General features: G+C 37.1%; 1 protein-coding gene across 1 annotated transcript in view; it reads right to left on the reverse strand.

The window, feature by feature from the left end:
- Positions 1 to 20,568, reverse strand: part of LOC136753077 (SH2/SH3 adapter protein Nck1) — a 61,156-nt gene that overhangs the window by 18,005 nt on the left and 22,583 nt on the right. The window contains exons 2-3 of the mRNA XM_066708898.1: positions 11,594 to 11,644; positions 5,949 to 6,192 (exon numbers count right to left, since the gene is read on the reverse strand). Of these exons, the coding sequence (XP_066564995.1) occupies positions 5,949 to 6,174 (226 nt within the window). The 5' untranslated portion in view covers positions 6,175 to 6,192; positions 11,594 to 11,644. The remainder of the gene's footprint in view (positions 1 to 5,948; positions 6,193 to 11,593; positions 11,645 to 20,568) is intronic.

The following is a 20,568-nucleotide window of genomic DNA, read 5'->3' on the forward strand; positions in this document are numbered from 1 at the left end:
GGATGGTATGTATAATAATGTGCATATAGATTACAGATCTAGTTATTACTTGCTGTGAAACGTGAACATTAGTTGATATGAAGACGTTGTCCATAGCGAGGCCAGCAAATGTATTTTATGCAGTTGCACCACAGTATATTCACAGCTTGGCAAATTATGAGGTTCTTTTCTTTCTTAAAGCATATTGTGGGAGAATAATGCATAACATAAACATAGCATAACATTTTTTTCTCTTATTTTCAACAGTTTCCTGACACAAAATGTGTCAGGAAACGGGGTAAATCTAATCCCCTAACCTTTGTAGAACAACTGGCATGTAATTATGTAGGTCACTGATGGTTAAGGCAGTGCACAGACCTCTCTCTGTCCCTGAAGATGGCGATAATGGCGGAGACCAGAGCACAATATTAATCAACCTGCTGTGAGAAGCATTGCACGGCCAGCGTCCCGGTGATGCATCCGATTGAGGCAACAGACCACAAAATTGCCAAGATGTTTAATGTAAAAATTAAATATCTTTTGCATAGAAAATACAATAAAACTACTATTTGAGAAAAAAAGAAAATAAGTTCCTCTAAAGGTTTCTTAATCGCAAGGTCTGTCTAACCATAATAGCAGCTCTGACGTTTTGAAAATGCTGCGGTACATATTTGCAGCTGACAGCAGCTGGAAACCTCAGCTAGTGTGTAATTTCGGAGGGCTGTTACAGGTGTCTGCTAAGATGACAGAGTAACAGCACTGTGTCTTCAGGGTGTATAGTGCAGGTAAAATGGGTACACATGCACATACAGAGGTGTTGTTAACATATATTAGTCACTCACTTTCCAGAGGCAACCCATTTGGCCCTGCTGTCACCACTGATTGGTTTGTTCAGACAGGACTGAGCAGCACCCACACCAACTCCCTATGGCTCAAAGCTCTACATCAGCCATTCCAAAATTAGAGCACGTATTTCAGGTTCTTTCAGAGTTGAACAAAACTAATCAGAGTGAGAATCAGTCACAGCAAGTGCCTTGTAAAGAAACAGAATGGTATAACTTGAACACACACAGCCTGATTAGTGCTTTGGAGTATCCCAAAGAGGGGATGAATAAAATAAGTGTCCAAATACAAGGAAGGCCTTAACACTTCCCCCACAGTTGCAAATTAGCCCTCACATAACCAACAGGAAAATATTAGAAGGCTTTTGCATTATTTCAGGTTGTTCGTTACAAAAACAAAGCATGGAAACACAAAGTAAATGTGTAAATATGTAGCCACATGTGGCCAGTGGAAAGATGTCGCACTTGATATCTGGGTAGGGATGCACCGATACCACTTTTTTTCAGACCGAGTACATTTGGGTACTTGCCAATACCGAGAACCGAAACCAAGTACTTAATAAGTAAGTATTTTTCCCCATAAGAATGAATTACCATCAAAGCGCAATGCATTTGAAGAAAGTATTTATTTGTCAGATGCCCTCTAGTTGATACAAAATAAAATATAAATATCTGAGTATTAAATCAAATGTATAACAGGAGGCTATTTCTGACATTCAAAAATGAACATACAACTTTGTGTAAACAAACACAGCCTCCACACTGGCACTGTCTCCACATTTCAAAGAAATATCTAACTCACTGAATACACCACAAAGCCTACTGTAACAGAGCAACTAAAATAGTCATCATACATTAGTGCCGGAACGGTGAAGAGGCAGGTTCTTTTTGATAAATAGAATAATCTCAGAATGATCAGCTGTGAGCTTACATATGAACCAGCATGAATGTATAATGTGCAGTACACCAGGTGAATATTTGTAGTTTGTGGTCACTCAAAGTTTTTGTTGTCAATGTACATGCTGCATTTATTTTTACTTCTTAATGTTATTTTGTAACTATTATTAAATAATAATAATTAGTCAGGAGAGAGACGGGGAGGAGGGAATAATAATAATAATAATAATAATAATATTATTAACTAGTCAAGAGAGACAGACGGGGAGGAGGGGGTGTTTAAAATCGGGCTATAGCACAATTGACGAGTTATATTCTACAAAATAGAACCATTTATACATATTTTATTAACTCAAAATATGAAATACATATTTTACTGTTTACTTTATACAAAGTGAAGTGCTTTGAAATGGATCCACCTGTCTATTACAGCTGCATACATCAATGCCAAAAACATGCTTTTCAATAGGGCTATGTGTGGCACTAGCAGCCTGGAAGTGTCTTTATTCCGTGTGCCCAGGGGCAGCAGGCTGAAGGCGAGAGGCTCCTTCAGTCCTGTATCGATGCTGAAGGCAACAGCAGTCTAAACACCACACCAGCAAGCCTGTCGCCTGCCCTGCACCGACACAAATCTGTCCCATCAGAGGACAGGCAAACGAGCTAGATCACCTGCAATTCTTCAATTTATCAAAATGTGCGCATAAAGGCTACATAATAAAATAAATAAAAATTAACTTTTAGCAATAAACTGTGAAAACTGGTGTATAAATCGGTATGCACATATCTTAGCAGACTTTTACAATATAAACTAACCAGAAAATAGCACAAAACGAGAGCGCTTTGAAATGGCTACGTCTTACAGCTGTGTATCAATGCAGAAAACACACTTTTCAAATCTACAGTGCCTTACACTAATACAAAAATTAGCATCATGATCAAACAGCTGACTGATCAAGGCACTGATCCAGAGACCTGGGTTTGCAACAAGATCATTTAGACATTAAGGAATATTCAATCTAAATCAAAAGAGACAGACCGTGTGTAATTTGTAACTGAATATGCATATTGCTGATGAACTGCATGACGAAACGACGCGTCCCACCATTAAGTGGTATCGGAAAATTTCTGAGTACGAGTACCTGAGCACAGTATCGGCCCATATCAGTGCATCCCTATATCTGGGCCCAGGATTCCTTAGAAGACAAAACAGAAGCAACTTGGGGTACACAGCCACTCGCTTTATAATATCGATTTTAAATTAATCAGATAAACATTTAGAGTTTCCTGGGCATTTCACTCTCTTCTACAGGCAAATGTGATGAAAGGCTAAACCACCACATCCAGTTTCAAAAGGCTATAATTTTAAAATAAACAGATTGTTACATAATGATACATTTTTGTATTTATATATTGTACTTAGAGTTGTATTTATATAGTATTATACAGTTTCCCCAGTAAAAAGCGATTGTGTTCATATGGTGGTTTTGGTGCAGTATGTTTTGGCCTTCATATTTCTAAAAAATTGTTTAATACATTTTTATAGCCTATAGAATAATAAAAATACCATAGGTTTGCACAAAGACTCTTTATGCACACACAAGGACAAAAGTTAGACACTGGAGGCTAAATTACACAAATTCTTTCAAGCTAACTATGATGACCTCACTAATATTTTGCTGCAGTGGCAGGTGATTTGTTTGCACAGAGGGCTGACTTGCATGGTTCATATTTTTTTTTTTTTTTTTTTTTTTTAAACAAAGAAAAGAAAACTTCCTCGGGCAACAGAAAAACTATCCATCATAGTTCAAATTCCAACTAATCATGGATAAGCAGATTCTAGTCATAAGTAAAATGACTGAACTTGCCTTACTGTTATCCATGCAGACTAGTTCATAGCTTTAGACCGTAATAGTTGCAAGTGCAACATCTAATTTCTCATTTCCTCATAGTTCCATAAACAAAAAAATGGCATAGAAAAACAAGAGAAACATCACCTGGTTTTCTATATGTATAGCTTTGCTCCTAATTCAACCCTACGAACTGCTAGCTCTCCTCTGTTTGAAATAGTTGAGTAGCCAAGACTGCAACAATGCACTACACTGTAATGCTGTAAAACAAAGACAAAGTTGTTTCGAGGTCCAGCCAGGTTCTCTGAACTTTTTTCTCCAGAGCCGAATATAAAGCTAGAAATGTTTCGCAAAGTTAAAGAGGCACACAGACGTTAAATTAACATTCTGCATTTCTTTGGTTTTGAAGCAAATCAAAATATAAATGAGGAAATCTGAAAAAAGTACAACCATTAGCTCACTTTTGCCAATATAGGAGTTAACCGAGTAAAAACAAAAGCAATGAGTCCAATTTCATACTGAACACCTCAAATTCCTTTCTCCTAAAACAGTGACCATTTGCTTAAAGATTTAGATTAGATTTAATGTATTTAATTTCTTTGCCGCCAATAGAAACCAAAATTGTGAAATCACATTAAAAAATCCAAACACAAATACATTAAAATAAGGTCTGTAATCCACATTTAAGTTTGTTGTTGTTTTAATAAATAATAGTTCTTGGATGGAAAAATAAATTCCATTGATTTGTTCCCACCCACAGGATTAAAAACCCTCAAACACAATGGGACAAATACTCCCTTCATAAAATATGGAAAGGATCACATTTTTTTAAAGCTGAGTTTACAACCAACACTGTCAAATGTGACCGCAGCAATTTTAACAAATTTTATCAGCACTGAATAGAAAATGTTAACACTTTATACAGCTTATTAAAACAATACTATAGTTGCACCAGTATTACCTGGATTTAAATATAAAATTAAAGCTTTTGCTGCTGCTTATAAATGCAGGAGTCATATTACCAACTTTATTTTACTTAATTAAGTGGATGGAATTCAATCCTCCATCAGACTAAAGCTCAAAGAAAATCAAAGATAATTACTTACCTTAACTAGGTCTCAAAGTAGTATCTGAATATTATAACAGTTGCAAGTAACAGGAAGCCCACTTAAGACAGGAAAGTGGCAGTTGTCTATGGGCAGTCTCAGTGAGAAAGACTTGCAAAGTAAATGGTACACGTTTGAACTGCAACCACACATCTATTTACGCATGACAAGCGATTCTTCCTGTATCAGATCTGATCATTACACTGTGGTTTTATCTAAACTAAAAAAAACAAAGGGGCTGTCAAAACATCACTGATTAGCTCGCTTCAGATGTTTACCACCCTACCCCCCCCCAATTTTTCATACAATACAGAACCATGAAAAAAATTGAATACTCAACTTTGTATTATATCTTTGTTTGGCATTCTTCTAATTACTTTTCTTTATTTTATGCCCCACCAAAAATTAGTCAATCTATTAATTTATCATTGTTAACTCAAGTGCAAAAAAGGGTATGCTATTTTAATCCACAAGACTCAAAGATGGTCATTAATACAAAATTAAAGAGTGGAGGGGAAAAAACGTTCAACAAATGGTAAGCCATTTTCATTAACAAAACTCCAAGATATCTTTGTAGAAAGAATTGTGTGTGTCAGATTTACCAAATTGACTATTACAACACAAATGTAGTCATTCCTAAAAGCAGGAACTCCTCCCCCGGCAACTTGCGGACAGGCAGAGAAGATGTGAAACAAAGAAAGGGGATATGATGTAAAGGGTAGGGGAGGGGACACTTCCAATGTTCAGCTCATCATGAACTACTAAATTTACATTCCTTAATTTAAAAGCTGAAGCAGTCACTTCCAGAACGTTAAAGTAGTGGCTCAAAGATTTTTGTGGCACCAGTCCAGCAGAGTTTCCACAATCCATGAATATACAAGGCATTTGTTGCATTTCTTTTTTTCATACCTTAGTTGCCTCTTATTAGATTAGCACCATTAGAGTTTGACAGTAGCTTCTAAAATAAAGGGAACACATTTAGCTCTGGAACCTCAGAAACTCTTGCACAAGGAGCCAACAAGACAGTGTCTATACCACATCAAAACTTTCAGAGGGTTTGCGGTCTAATCCTCTGTTGCCATATATTGGAATTGTAGTCTAAGTGGCTGCTGGGTCAGGTCTTGATTTGGTCTGGAGAGATTATGTCAAGAGCTTTTGTTTTGTTTTTTTTCTTAATCCAAAAAGACTGACTGAATTCAGTAAGCTATGCATTTAAAATATATATATATAGATCCTTTACAATTCAGACAAGAAATACTGAAAAGCAAAGGTCTTACCTAAGGTGTCCTTTAAGTTCTTCACAATGGATGCCTTTCTTGCACTGTTCTTCCTCTCCACGTAATTTGAGGGCACAAAGCCCGTTTTGTTAGTTGCGTTTCGCACTCGCCACCATGATTTAGAGTCATCAAGAAGCCACAGTCTCTCATTCTTTTTTATATCCAGCTCCTGGTCTTGCTGTGCCATGTAGTCAAACTTGGCGATGACAATCACCTCTTCCGTCATCTTTGACTGGTCTCAGCACTGGCAGAGAAAGAAAATAATTACAATATAATTTATAGACATTAAATTATGATATATAATACAGACATGTATACATACATTAAAGACTAAAAAGTACATTAAGTAAAAGTTAGAGCTGACCAAGCCAAAAAAAAAAAGTTGGCACGCAAGACTGCTACTGCACTCTTACTTCACCCATGTCCCATCTTTGCAGCACACGTTGCTTAACTGGCATATATGAGAATTCACTTCACTCAACATAAGTATATATGGAAAAAAAAAGTGATTGATACAATGTTCTGATTGTGGTGTAATGCTCAATCTGTGGAACCACCAGATGGAGCTATTTACAATCTAAACATACTCATTTGATCTATACTTTTATTACCGAAAAATAAATGTGTCCACCCTGCGACACTGCCACATTTGTAGTGGCCACTCAAAACAATGCGCTGAAGATCAAAGCATTCCCTAAGCCAGGGAATCCCAAACTTTTTTGACCCAGGGACCCCTTTGCCACCCAGAATTTGGAATTTGGCTGAGGACCCCCACCTACCAAAGGATGGCCGTTGGTGGGGGGGAAGCGGTGGGTAAAAAAAGTGAGGGGGGGGGGGGTGTTTAGGTGGGGACTGATGGTATTTTTGATGGAGTGCCAGACTTTTTTTTTTTTTTTTTTAATTATATATATATATATATATAATATTTGCCGCGGACCCCTTGTGGGTCACGGATGCCAGTTTGGGAACCTCTGCCCTAAGCTACCAGCATGCCACTTCATAACCAGAAGCAAACAGCACAGAGAGGGACCCATCAATCCACTGGATGCATCCGCACTCTCCTATATCCCCTTCTGGGGCGTCAAGAAATCTTAAACCAAGTGATAATGATCTTGATAATGATAATCCCCTAAAGATAGAAACTGGACATGCTTAAAAAAAATAAACCTGAGCAGCTGATTCCTAGTGAATATAACATTAAATAGTAAAATCATGGAAAAGCAAAAAAAAAAAAATTGGGTCAGAGAAAAAAATTAAATAATGTGGCATCTGGATCTTAATTGAACATCCAAACCCTATAGCTCAAGCCTTGTGGGTAAGATGACTGTTTCAGGGTCCAAATAAGAAAACCAGGACTTGCATAGAAATAATTCCTTTAATAGCCTTTAACCCATAATTCATTTTGCACATTTCTCTTCAGAATGCCATGGAATGTCCTCAAAATCTCTCTTGGCAGAAGAATTCCTTAAAATGTAAAAATGCTTTCTGTTTGTGCTGCTTCCAAGGAGTCTAAATACACAGCAGAGTACTTTAAGCCACAAGGGAGTTTGTTAAACAAACTACTGAACCATACATTTGAACTTCATGGATTTTTCACATAATCAAGAAAGTACATATTAAACATTTCTTGAAAATAAATGCATACATATATAAATACTGTAAGATTCCAGACCATTACAGAGTGTTAAATTCTAAAACCGTGACAAAAGTAATCTGCTTAAAGTATCCTTTACAAAGTGGAGTACTGTATTTTTAGGCTACATTGTTTTAACCCATGGGTGTACAGTTTCAGCTGCCAACTCCTGTGAGAATGTTCAGCAGTTATGTAGGGTTCCAAGTTGTGCTCAAAAGGAGTTTAAATCACTAACAATAAATACAAAACAAAAAAGATATACATTTTTCTACTATATTAACCTCATTGTTGAGCTTCCACATAAACTACTACAACCCTGACCAACATCAACCCTGCTTTAATGAGGGGAAACTGTACTTTGACATGTGGAGATTTCTCAGGTTTGCGATTAAGAAATCAGTTTCACCTTCTCTTCCAACTCTCCTCTCCCAAGCATTTGAATGACATTTCAAATTGGATAGCTTCCCACATTACTTTCTTCTAGTGTGAAGAGACCCCCCCCCCCATTATCACTGTCCAAAATACCAGTATCTATTCTGATCCACTAGCTACATTCCTTAAACAATAAAATAAACAAATGGAAACTTCACTATTTAACACCATTTGACATCTGTTTTGACAATCATTTTGAAAAAAAATTGCAGTTTTCTCCCCCTGGAGATTAGAGAACCTCATTAACATTTATTACGCACGTTTTGACAAGTCACTAAAATCTTCTGGTTTTACCTCATTACAGAAATGCTCTTGTATTCTTTATGGAAACAGGCTGCATGCATCATTACATTACCTATAGTATTCAAACACTTTCTTGGCAATCATTTCAACCTGACTGCTGAGGAGTACTTTTTTTCCCTTCTTCTCTTCAGGGCTTTAGTGGTCTTGGCACAGTGTTTTTTTTTTTTTTTTTCTTGTTTTCTTAAAAAGACTGCTTTGTACACCACAGAAACCACCACATTTTCAACTGGCTGTCATCTTTAGTGAATGACTATTGAAGATACCCAACACCAATGTGGTGACTGTGACTGAGTGATTTCAGAACAAGTTGTCATTATTTTTAAAGCCTGGACATGTTATACTCGAAATCAAGAAAGGTGGCTCAAACTGAAAGCAAAAGATTTGATGCAGGAATGACATTTTCCTTCCAACAATTGTATCAGAATATCATACTTCCGCCAAAGATGAAAAAATAAAAATAGGTGGGAGAATAAACAACCTTTTTGAAAGGATCCTGTTCACATTATGTGTATTCAGCAATTCTGTAATTTTTAATTTTACAATAAATATTTCAAATCATTTTACAAGTGACATAAGATTTTCACATACTGGGTGCTTTTGGAGACTGGTCAATAGTGTGGTAGTGCAGTGTGTATAGTAATATTTTAAGATGCACACCTCTTTGTTTTCAACATCAAAGTAAAGAGAGGAAGAGACATATTCCAGGCAACAAAATTAATGCAAATTGGATTATCCCTACACCACTTGTGAGCATCTTGAGATTCACTTTGGTCTAAATAATGGGGATGATGCAAAGATCTATTCACTAATGAATCCCCCCAACCACCAGCATTTTAAATATCTTTTTAAGAGACAGAAGGCCTGTTTAAACCCCCACATGCATTTAAAGGTGAGGTGAACCAAGACATGGTGAGAACAAAGTGCAGCAAGTTTTCCACAGATGACCTTTCCTTCTGTGTGTATGTTGTTCGTCTCAAGTGACGCTGATATGCCACCCTCCTTCAAAATGTCCCTTGATCGGTAGCCTTCTGCACTGCTGGGAGCAGATTGGCTGTGATATTTCCCATTGTTTACCCAAGGGGCCTTTGCCCTCCTCATCTGACCCAGCTGTCACTACCAATTGCCATCACAATACTGTATATGTTGCATCTCCAGGCAGCTTGTGTATCAGTGCGTGACTGGTACTGCAGGAGAATCAACCTCAGTGCCCTCATAAAGGGAATCATCCTAGACTCAACAGAGGACACTGCAATTCCCTTTTCAGCACATTAACACAGAACTGTGGGAGCTGGATTGCAGTTATCAGTACAGTAAATGTATACCTATGCAAGGTTTAAAGTGCCTCCAGCCATAGTATCATGAAAGTGTAAGAGAAATATTCTTTCAAAACTGCACAAAATCACTGATGTAGCATTTTCCACAACAGCAGAACTATTTTTGTAGGGGATTGGCATCTTAAGAAAAGCTGTTAATGTGGGTTTACAACTTAAATTACAATATAATTTAAACAACTCTAATAACTACTTGAAGCTTTCATAGATGAATTAGATATAATGCATAAAAATGAGGTTTAAAATAAAGGGCATATATGGAATTAACCAGAAACAATTTGGTTAAAAATTCTCACAGGCCATGACTCATGTCTAAACTTTCAGACTCATTCACTGGCTCTCCTCCTAATCTTCCCACCACACTTTGGCATTAAGACAAGCAGAGAGTTCCACATTCAAAAAAGGGATTCAAATCAAGTGGAATAGGAAGTAATTTGCAAAGAAAGCACAAATAGCCCACATTATCACTAAAAAGAATAATATCAGTAAAGTATCTCGCAAAGGTGCGTATGGTTTTGTTCACAGGCAAAAGTTGATATACAACTTTAAAATTTTGAAAATAACCTGGGTAAAATGCATTATTTTCACCTTTCCACATACCCCCATAAAAAGACCATGTTAGAACTAAATTAAAGCCACACGCTCCAGTTATTTCAGTTTTGTCTGTATATTTGGGGATACAAAGGGACAGTTAGCAAAAATCCACTGCTCAAGACCAAAAACCAATACATTCATTTAAAAATGTATTGAGCGCACACAAAATGCTATCCTTTCCTAAAACCTTCACACAGAAATTAAGTTAATGCAGTCTTGACTATTTAAAGTTAACAACCTAAAATATTGAATATTCAATACATTTTCTCAGCCATACAGTCCTGTGACTTGCACAGAGAACACATTTTCATTCAGAGAAAGGCAAATGGGGCATGAACTGAAAAGCAGTTTCCTAAAGTAGTTGACTAACCAAGTAAAGAATTGAGACCTCAACTCAACGTGCAAGTCACAAGATGACCATTACATTTTAAAGATTAACAGCCACTGTAATAAATCGCTGTTAGGCAAACTCACTCAATTTGAGATATTAATTGGTGGAGTTGGATCTGGAAATGAGCACACTAATGTGGAAGTACAGATTACTGTTACAAGCAATGTTTGGAGCTTCCACTTGGCTAGTCCACTCGGCTTAACCATACATTGCAACATCATGACAGAGATTAAAAAACCATAACAGCCCCTTCCAAATGTGTACTAGGAAGACATCTGCTTCTTTTCATAATGATTGAGCACAACAGAAACAGAGCATTGGTTGGAGGACTAATAAATAGCTCAAGAGCCCAGTCAGCCATAGGGGTCGCTATAGCACGGCAAGAGGAGGAAACCCCTGGAATATATAAATTCCACTCAAACCTGGTGAAGTTCAGCAAAGTTATGGACATGAGCCCCAAAGATGATCTGAACAGTAAGCTAATGACACACCTCATTGTAGAAATAGTTCCCTGCACACAATACCTCCTGTTAAAAAATACCCCTCCTCTCTCTATTCGTATAAATAAGTGTAACAAGCTTTTTTGGTATCATTTGGAAAAAACTTGTTGTATAACATCCTCCTCTTCCTAAGCTTTCTCAGATTTTGTTTACTGTTCTTGTCCTTTGCTTGCTACTGATCATTCAGAGATCAAAAGCCTGCAAAAATGAATTACTATTCGAAGACTTTAAGAAACAAGGGGGATAATCAGAAATCACACATGGCTTTGGTCTTGGACAGCTGACAGAACTTCTAGAATGTTCCAGAACTTCTAGACTGCTGTTGCACATCAATTTATTTATTAAGAAAAAAAACTAAACAAAACAAATGCCTTAATTTTGAGATGGCAGTAGCTATGAGGCCCATTTGGTCTACGAATTCTACCTTGATCATGAAATGAAAAACAAGAAGTTGTCCTTACCTGTGCCACATCAAAGCTGTCAAATTTGAAGTTATATTGCTCAATGTTGTCCTGCAAAACAAAGAAAAATAACTACATAAGCATAACAGGGGAGAAGTGAAGAATGAGACATTTTCAAAAGTTGTGAAAGTCTATACCTAGGCTTCACACCACAACAGCACCTTTATGTTGGTCAAATTATTTAAATGCATTACAAGACGTTGACGTCATTCATAAAATATATTCCAAAAAACACAAATTAAAAAAAAAAAATCCCTCTTTCAGTTCATTTATAGAAAATCACAAAACTGCATATTGTGAAATTCATTCCTGTAATAGCCTATACCAATATATATTACAGTAAATTGTGAGTTTTATTAATTTCTGTATTAGCAGATGCCCTTAGCCAAGGTGAAGATTAAAGTGTTGTTCTTTTAATGCCGGCCCCTGCACCTTATTAAAACGTGATTAACATTTGTATAGTACAAGTACAAAAAAACATTTATGAACCTCAGTAATTATAAGGTTGATCTAAAGTGACACCTATGAAGTCAAATGAAATGTTTATTTTCCACAAGTCCAAGTCAATGTTTCCAGGAAAACATTCTGAAAGTCTGGAGCAATACAAATTGCAAGAACGAAAGAAAATATTCCCACAAAACATTTAATTTCAAATATTTTCTTAAAGGAAAGCATAAAGCAGGAATTGACACTGCCACATCACTGCATGACCTGTGTTCAATTTCAAGATTAAAATGGCTATCTGCATGGTCACTGGAGAGACCGCTTTAGATATTTAAGATTAAAAAATGTTTAAGAAATACGGAGGAATTTATTTATTTTTCACCAATGTTATGTGGTCACAATACAATTCTCCACAAACAAGTCTAAGCCATCCTGCATCTTAGTTAAGTGATAATTTACAAAAGGAATGCATTGCAGTAGCCTAGGGAATTCTAAAAGGACAGTTTATATTAAACGTATTATTACTTCATTATTCTATATTCAGAAATAGGCCGGGCTTCCGTTATAACCGTGTGTTTGAAGAATACTATTGTTACCCAAAAAATAAATCAGGAAACAAAAAAGATAGCAAAGTGACAGATTACAGCAACACACAGCCTTGGTTCTGATTTCAAACACAGAGAGGACATTGACTTGTTTTTTTAATAGTACTGAAGATATCAGTGGAAGAGGCATATTAAAAACAGATGTCAAAAAGAGGCTGGGAAAAAACTCTAATCATACAAGAGGGAGAGGGAAGAGAAGGTGCTCCTGATTGAGAATTATTAAAACGGCTACAGTGGTAAGTCTTCTCTTGCCAGAGTTCATAATCAAGACAGTCTTTCAATCACCTTTTTGCAAACAATACTCTAATACATGGAAACGGAAACTTCTCTTTAAGAAGGTAATAAAAGGTGATAAGATGTCCTTAACACACAGTAGCGATGTCATGACAAATATTTTGACTATCGATAATTCCACAGCCCCCCCACTGAAAATGAGACCAAATGAAATGTGAAATAATGCAATGTGAGAAATACTGCTATTGTGATCATTTCTGAACTTTAAAAATACTTGGCTAACACTACAAATGTAAAAACTGTTAAACATTAGGCAATGTAAAATACCTTCCTATTAGGACATGTACAGAAATGGCATAATGACAGCAGCAATAACCTATCAACTCCCACTCGTCTTCTGTCAGACTCATTTATTTTATTTAAAGCGGGTTTTATTTTCCCAGATATTTTCAAGACCTTGATTAATTTGAAATTGTAATTAAATGGAAAAGGTTGTGACAAATCTTTTAAAAAAAGGAACACTTGCTTATATTATCACCTACAATATGATCGTCTCCCAATAAGTTCATAAGAAACTTTTTTTTTTTTTTTTTTTTTTAATTTTTAACAATCTGCGACGCAAATGCCTTCACATAAGCATCCTTGTGGCAATGTTTTTATGGTCATAACAGCGAAATACAAAATGTATTAAATGATTTAGCTACTTAATTTATACAGATCAACTTAACTGAACAAATTTACTTTTCCCATGTTTCTAAACCACAGCCAACATACAGAATGACTACATATAGACGGAAACAAACCTGTGCGTTCGAGTTCCAGACAATACAAAATAAATAGCTTATGTAGGCAATATCTGGCTATATATAGCTCATTTAATAATATTAAATGTTTGTTGTGGTCCTTCTTCCTTTTCTGTGTCATTGCTAGTGTCTCAGAAGGGTATTTGGCTTTTAGGTGGGTTAGCATTCCAGTTGTAGATTTGTGGTAGTTCAATTGCACTGCACATATTATACACTTAATGGGGTTTTCATCTACTTTGTCAAAGTCGAATGTTCAACTCTCATCCCTACTATACACTCACCTAAAGGATTATTAGGAACACCTGTTCAATTTCTCATTAATGCAATTATCTAACCAACCAATCACATGGCAGTTGCTTCAATGCATTTAGGGGTGTGGTCCTGGTCAAGACAATCTCCTGAACTCCAAACTGAATGTCTTAATGGGAAAGAAAGGTGATTTAAGCAATTTTGAGTGTGGCATGGTTGGGGTGTCAGACGGGCCGGTCTGAGTATTTCACAATCTGCTCAGTTACTGGGATTTTCACGCACAACCATTTCTAGGGTTTACAAAGAATGGTGTGAAAAGGGAAAAACATCCAGTATGCGGCAGTCCTGTGGGCGAAAATGCCTTGTTGATGCTAGAGGTCAGAGGAGAATGGGCCGACTGATTCAAGCTGATAGAAGAGCAACTTTGACTGAAATAACCACTCGTTACAACCGAGGTATGCAGCAAAGCATTTGTGAAGCCACAACACGTACAACCTTGAGGCGGATGGGCTACAACAGCAGAAGACCCCACCGGGTACCACTCATCTCCACTACAAATAGGAAAAAGAGGCTACAATTTGCACAAGCTCACCAAAATTGGACAGTTGAAGACTGGAAAAATGTTGCCTGGTCTGATGAGTCTCGATTTCTGTCGAGACATTCAGATGGTAGAGTCAGAATTTGGCGTAAACAGAATGAGAACATGGATCCATCATGCCTTGTTACCACTGTGCAGGCTGGTGGTGGTGTAATGGTGTGGGGGATGTTTTCTTGGCACACTTTAGGCCCCTTAGTGCCAATTGGGCATCGTTTAAATGCCACGGCCTACCTGAGCAATGTTTCTGACCATGTCCATCCCTTTATGACCACCATGTACCCATCCTCTGATGGCTACTTCCAGCAGGATAATGCACCATGTCACAAAGGTCGAATCATTTCAAATTGGTTTCTTGACCATGACAATGAGTTCACTGTACTAAACTGGCCCCCACAGTCACCAGATCTCAACCCAATAGAGCATCTTTGGGATGTGGTGGAACGGGAGCTTCGTGCCCTGGATGTGCATCCCACAAATCTCCATCAACTGCAAGATGCTATCCTATCAATATGGGCCAACATTTCTAAAGAATGCTTTCAGCACCTTGTTGAATCAATGCCATGTAGAATTAAGGCAGTTCTGAAGGCGAAAGGGGGTCAAACACAGTATTAGTATGGTGTTCCTAATAATCCTTTAGGTGAGTGTACATTGAGTGGCCACTTTATTAGGTACCCCAACCTAATAGCCAGTTGCTCCCCCTTTTGCCCCCAGACCAGCTGGAACTCAGTGGGGCATGGACTCGACAAAGTGATGGGATGCTGGCCCATGTCAGCTCCATTGCTTCCCATAGTTGTTGCTTATTGGCTGATGATAGATCTCTACTGTGAATAGCTCATTCCATTTCATCCCACAGATGCTCAACTGGATTGAGATCTGGTGACTGGGGAGGCCACCACCCTGCACTGTTGACACCCAGCAGGATGGATCCATGGACTCCTGCTTTATTCACCATATCCTGGTGCTCCCATCAGCATGCAACAGCAGGAACCAAGATTCATCAGACAAAGTGATGTTTATCCAAATTGTCCTATTGTCCAGTGTTTTTGTTCCTTAGCTTACTGCAAGCGGTTTCTAATTTTTCACTGACAGGAAATCTCTGAGGTCATCAGGTGCCATAACCGTGAATTCTGCATTATTGTACTCAGCCTTTTGACTATAGCTCACCTTTTACTCTGCAAGTCATGTCAGCCTCAGTCTGCCTCTTTCATCAAGGAGCAGTTTCCGACCAATTCTCGATATACCTATGACAATGCCTGAAAACCCCAGCAGGGTTGCCATTTCAGAGATACTCATACGGGCAAGTCTGGCGCCAACTACCATGCACAGTTCTAAGTCATTTAAATATTTGTGTTGCCCATTGTCACTATGAATTACACACACCCAGAATCCCTGCTTGCCTGCTTTAAACAGCATAGTCTGAACACATGATGCCATCACTGATTGCACATTATTTCATGGAAAGGGGAGTTGTACCTAATAAAGTGTTAAACATGCTCCCAGAGTGCCGCACCACAGCATAAACAGTCATCATAACATTAACATCTCGTTCGTACAGATTTTCGCAGTTCTGTGGAGCTCCACCAATGGGAGCTGAGGATTCTGCAAGTTCTGTGCATAACTGCAAAAATCTGCGAACAAGAACCCAACCTACATGAATATAACATGACCATTGCTCAATTAGCAGGCAGGCAAAAAAAAAAAAAATCACTTTGCGTGCCAACATATATGGCTCTGCGTGCCACTCTGGGCACACGTGTCACAGGTTCGCCATCCCTGGTCTAGGGGATGCACAGCTTAAACCTCCCTTAGTGATAGCTCAATCAGCCTACAGATTTACCTAAAATAACACTCACCCTATGCGAACTGTAAGGATGGGTTTTACATGACCCGACTTGTACTGCAAACATGCACCAAATGGCCAGTCTGCTTGGGAATTAAATTACTGTAACTGGATTCAATGATGGGTCTCCCTGTGACCATCTTGAAGGGGGATGCATCTAAAATTTCTCAGAGATCCATCTATTTCCTTTCACTCTGGTATTTCAGTCTACCTAAAATCAGAAACTGAAATTCAAGATTTGCTGAAATAGAGATATACAGATTTGTTTAAATTTTAAAAGTAAAAGTGTTTTTAAATGCCTGAGCTCTTACCAGCTGTGGTTGAAGAAATACAAATCTTAGAAAAACATTAAGAAGTTGATCAACTGAAAACATACAGTTACCTGTAGTGAATTACTACCATGCAACTGATCCACTGTGAGTCTTAACAGTTTGCAAAACATCCACAGTTTAATGTTAGGGAGTCTGGCATGTTACCATGTACACTATCAAGAATCTGAGTGCAACTTTAACAACTGCTGACCTTTGACTTCTTTAATGTCTGCCACTTGGCTCATATTCACAAGAGAACCATTTCAATTTGTGACTCTAGTTCACCATTTAAACCCTGAGAAGAAAAAAAAACATTATAAAAATAATAAAAAAAAACTTTTGGAGACAATTTCTCGTTTGCTTGTTTTGATCTTTGTAATGGGTCTGACTTGTCACTTGGTTTTTGTTTCATGTTGTAAAGAGTCCTGTGTAGGGTCTGAGATCATCATTTTCCTACGGCTGACTTTCCCCTGGCATTTGGTCAAGATTCTCTAATTAAATTAAATACTAGGCGGCAACAAAAGGAATCCAACAGCAAAATAAAGAAACGGTTTATAATATGCAAAATGTCCCTCCCTTTTCAAAACAATGGAGCGCGCACTCCACTTACTAAAACTCAGCAGTGCTGCAAAAAGTCTTTAAAAGCTCCAGCGTTTATTTACTTTGCTGGTGAAAAACTAGTTTGACATTCTACCAATACAACACGCAGTAGGATACAAGGCCAAAAACTACACAAACACCTCCTGAACTAGTTTTCATTTGGTGGTTATGGATTACATTTCATATTTTCCTTTTCGTTTTGTCCATTAAAAGCATAAGTCACATTGTAAATCAAGAACTGCACTGTCACAACATAACTGCTACTTCAATTTCCCTAGGGGGGGGGGGGGGGGGGGGGTAACGAACGCACACACACGACTTTCAGCATTCAAAAAAGCTACATTATTCATTCCATATCAAAGCTGCCACTGTATAGGGTAATTTTATTTAGGTACTGAACCTCAGTATTTAAATAAGTTATTCTACTATGTATAAGGGTGATTTCTCATTAAATTTTTTATTTTTAAATTTCTAATTTCTAAAATTTAAAGTCACTATAAATGTTGATTTCAAAGAGACGATTTACTTATTTTTATGCATTTTAGTGCTTCTTTTGTACCAAGTGAATGAAATTTCCGCAATAACATTTCACAAGCACAAGAGTAGGGAAATTAGATTATTTTTTCCACGTTTATTTAAATGCTATGATAAAAAGCTCTAAGCTAGCTATAGTAATGGACAAAATAGAATTCTTTACTTTATTAATATATATTTTATTTTCAAGATTCTTACTGAAATATACCTCAAGAATGCAATCATTACATTTGGGATAATTAATGTTTAATTACTTACCTTAACATTTTGTTGTGTTCCTACAACAGCTCAACTCTAAGTGTTGGTCTATATTGTAGAAAGGTGCAGTTAAGGTAATTCAATTACTTCATATTTGGGTAATGGGTTGCAGTAATGAGAGAAACCGAGTAGTTTCTGGGAGTGGCTAAACCATCTCCATTATCGTCTTTACCTCAATTTGACTGATATCCAGCTTTAATAGTGAAAGTGAAACTGGAGCAGAATTTTTTTTTTTTTTTTTTTTGCAAACTTTCCTCTGTAAAGCATCAGATTGAGACCCTGAGATTCACACGCACCTGTACATAAATAAGGACCTCAAACTAATTTATGGAGATGTTCTTGATGAATTTAGGCATCACAACAGGAGACTTAAATTCACCTAGGAACACTTACATCAGCAGCGGAAACAGCTGATTTCCAATGAAAACGCATATTTCTAGGAGGGGCAAAAATCGAAAAATTGTGCATCCTAACCCATAAAAAAAAAATACATGGTTTATTATTTCGAGGAACAGTATACATTTTCCTATCAGTGCAATGCTAAGCTTGAGCCCCCTGAGCCCTCCCCCCACCCCGGATCTGCCCCCGAGTATCATAATGTAATTGTTTATCTTTAATATTTTCTCACTACCCGTCAACCTGGGCAACAACTTAATACATTTAAAAATGTTATCAATTTAGATTAGATTAAAAAAAAGTTCAACTTAAAATACTGAGAAATATGCTGAGTGAAAAAAGCATAAAATATAACCTATGGAAGGAGAGTCAGAATCTAAACAGAAGTGAGTGCATTGCTCCACAAGCATGCTCAAAATGTCCAACTGAACTATTTTTTTTCTTATGTTTATTTATATTTTAGAACTTGATGCTGAAACCCAAAAAGCTGATAAAGGGATTCCCCCCATAAACACACTCAAACAGTATTCAATCTTATCAACCGACATACACTGTGACTGGACAAGAAAATATTTAGGAAATCTCATTTAAATTCAGCGTAGAAATAGGTTTCCACAATTTGTTGTGCAATTTTATTTTATTAATGTTGATCTTTAGCACAATGTAAGCCTCCCACCATTTGTGGTTTCAGCATATTAAGAAAAATAAATGCATCTGAAGGTCCTTCATTTAATCTTCATGGAAATGCATATTGCAGAAGTGCGATAAATGGCTATTTATTACCTCCACCGCATTATTCTATGAGATCACCCACTGTTAATGAACTCTCTCTGCATCTTAAGGTGAAAGCAGAACTTATTTGAAAAAGAACATATGTGGTTTTCTTCAAACTCAAACAGTCTGCATGTACTTGAAATTCTTTGACTTTCAAAGAACCAGAGTGCATCAAACAACTACTCAAGCGATCGCTTTTGTAACATCTACAACAAAAGTACATTTAAAAAAAAAAAAAAAGTCTTTTCGGGTTTATTTACACAAAAGATACACTTAGTACATTGAACTCTAGTAACAAAAGTCAGATTACAAATGTACAAAAGGAAAAAAGCAAGCCAAAACTGAGATTACTTTTATCAGTCTGGCAGACATCTTTATCGAAAGCAAAATTGTTACAGAGAAACAAATTATGCATTTACGGCAGCGTTATTTTTTTTTCTCATAAATCAATACATTGTGTTGAGATATTGAACCACATTATATAAAACTGTGTTTAGGCCTAGTTAAAAGGTGATGCAAAAATACAGTACAAGATATAACATCTACAGTAAATGCAGTGAAGGATTACAAAACAATACTCTTGATTTTTAAGAAAAGGTCTGGTTAGAAACTTTCTTATATGGACAAATATTTAGTGGTGTAGTGAAGGCACTAACACACAAGGCAATCTAAATGTACATTGAAGAGGAAATATTAAGGCTCACCAATTCAGTCAAAAATGTGTCCAATACACTCCTAATACTTTTACACCAACTAATTAAAAATATACAAAAATAACACCATGAAATACTGTATGAAAAGCTATTGACTCTATAAACAAACCTTCCAAAGCCACCAAACATGTAAGTATATTCTAACAAAATCTAGAATATCATGCACAACATGAACAGCAAGGGTGGAGTACCTCATTTTAAGCTATAATGGAGACTTGAACCAGACCCCTTCATTACAGCACACAGCAAGTCAAACGCCTGGCTCTACATGCACAATGTGACTAATTCACACTTGAAATTAATTTTACAGCATTGCAGTAATTGAAGGGGATTTGCCTGGGTTTCTCATGGGAAATTGACAGGACAAACATCTCCCGATTCCCAAGCCATTCCCACTGGATCCAGCACAAAGAGGTTTGGATGACAACAGCCCCTTGATGTCATTCTACTTTAAAACAGTCAATACACATCAGAGCAGCTTTAATTTCGTCAGACAGTAAACTAGTTCACATGTGCTGTTCAGCTTCAGCATGGCAGAATAAAAATGCAAGAAAGATAACCATCACTGCAACCAGCATCATTCAGCATTGCTAACCACACCATCTGCATCTGTACA

This window comes from Amia ocellicauda, chromosome 7, assembly GCF_036373705.1.
Source record: "Amia ocellicauda isolate fAmiCal2 chromosome 7, fAmiCal2.hap1, whole genome shotgun sequence".
In the NCBI taxonomy this organism is placed as follows: Eukaryota; Metazoa; Chordata; class Actinopteri; order Amiiformes; family Amiidae; genus Amia; species Amia ocellicauda.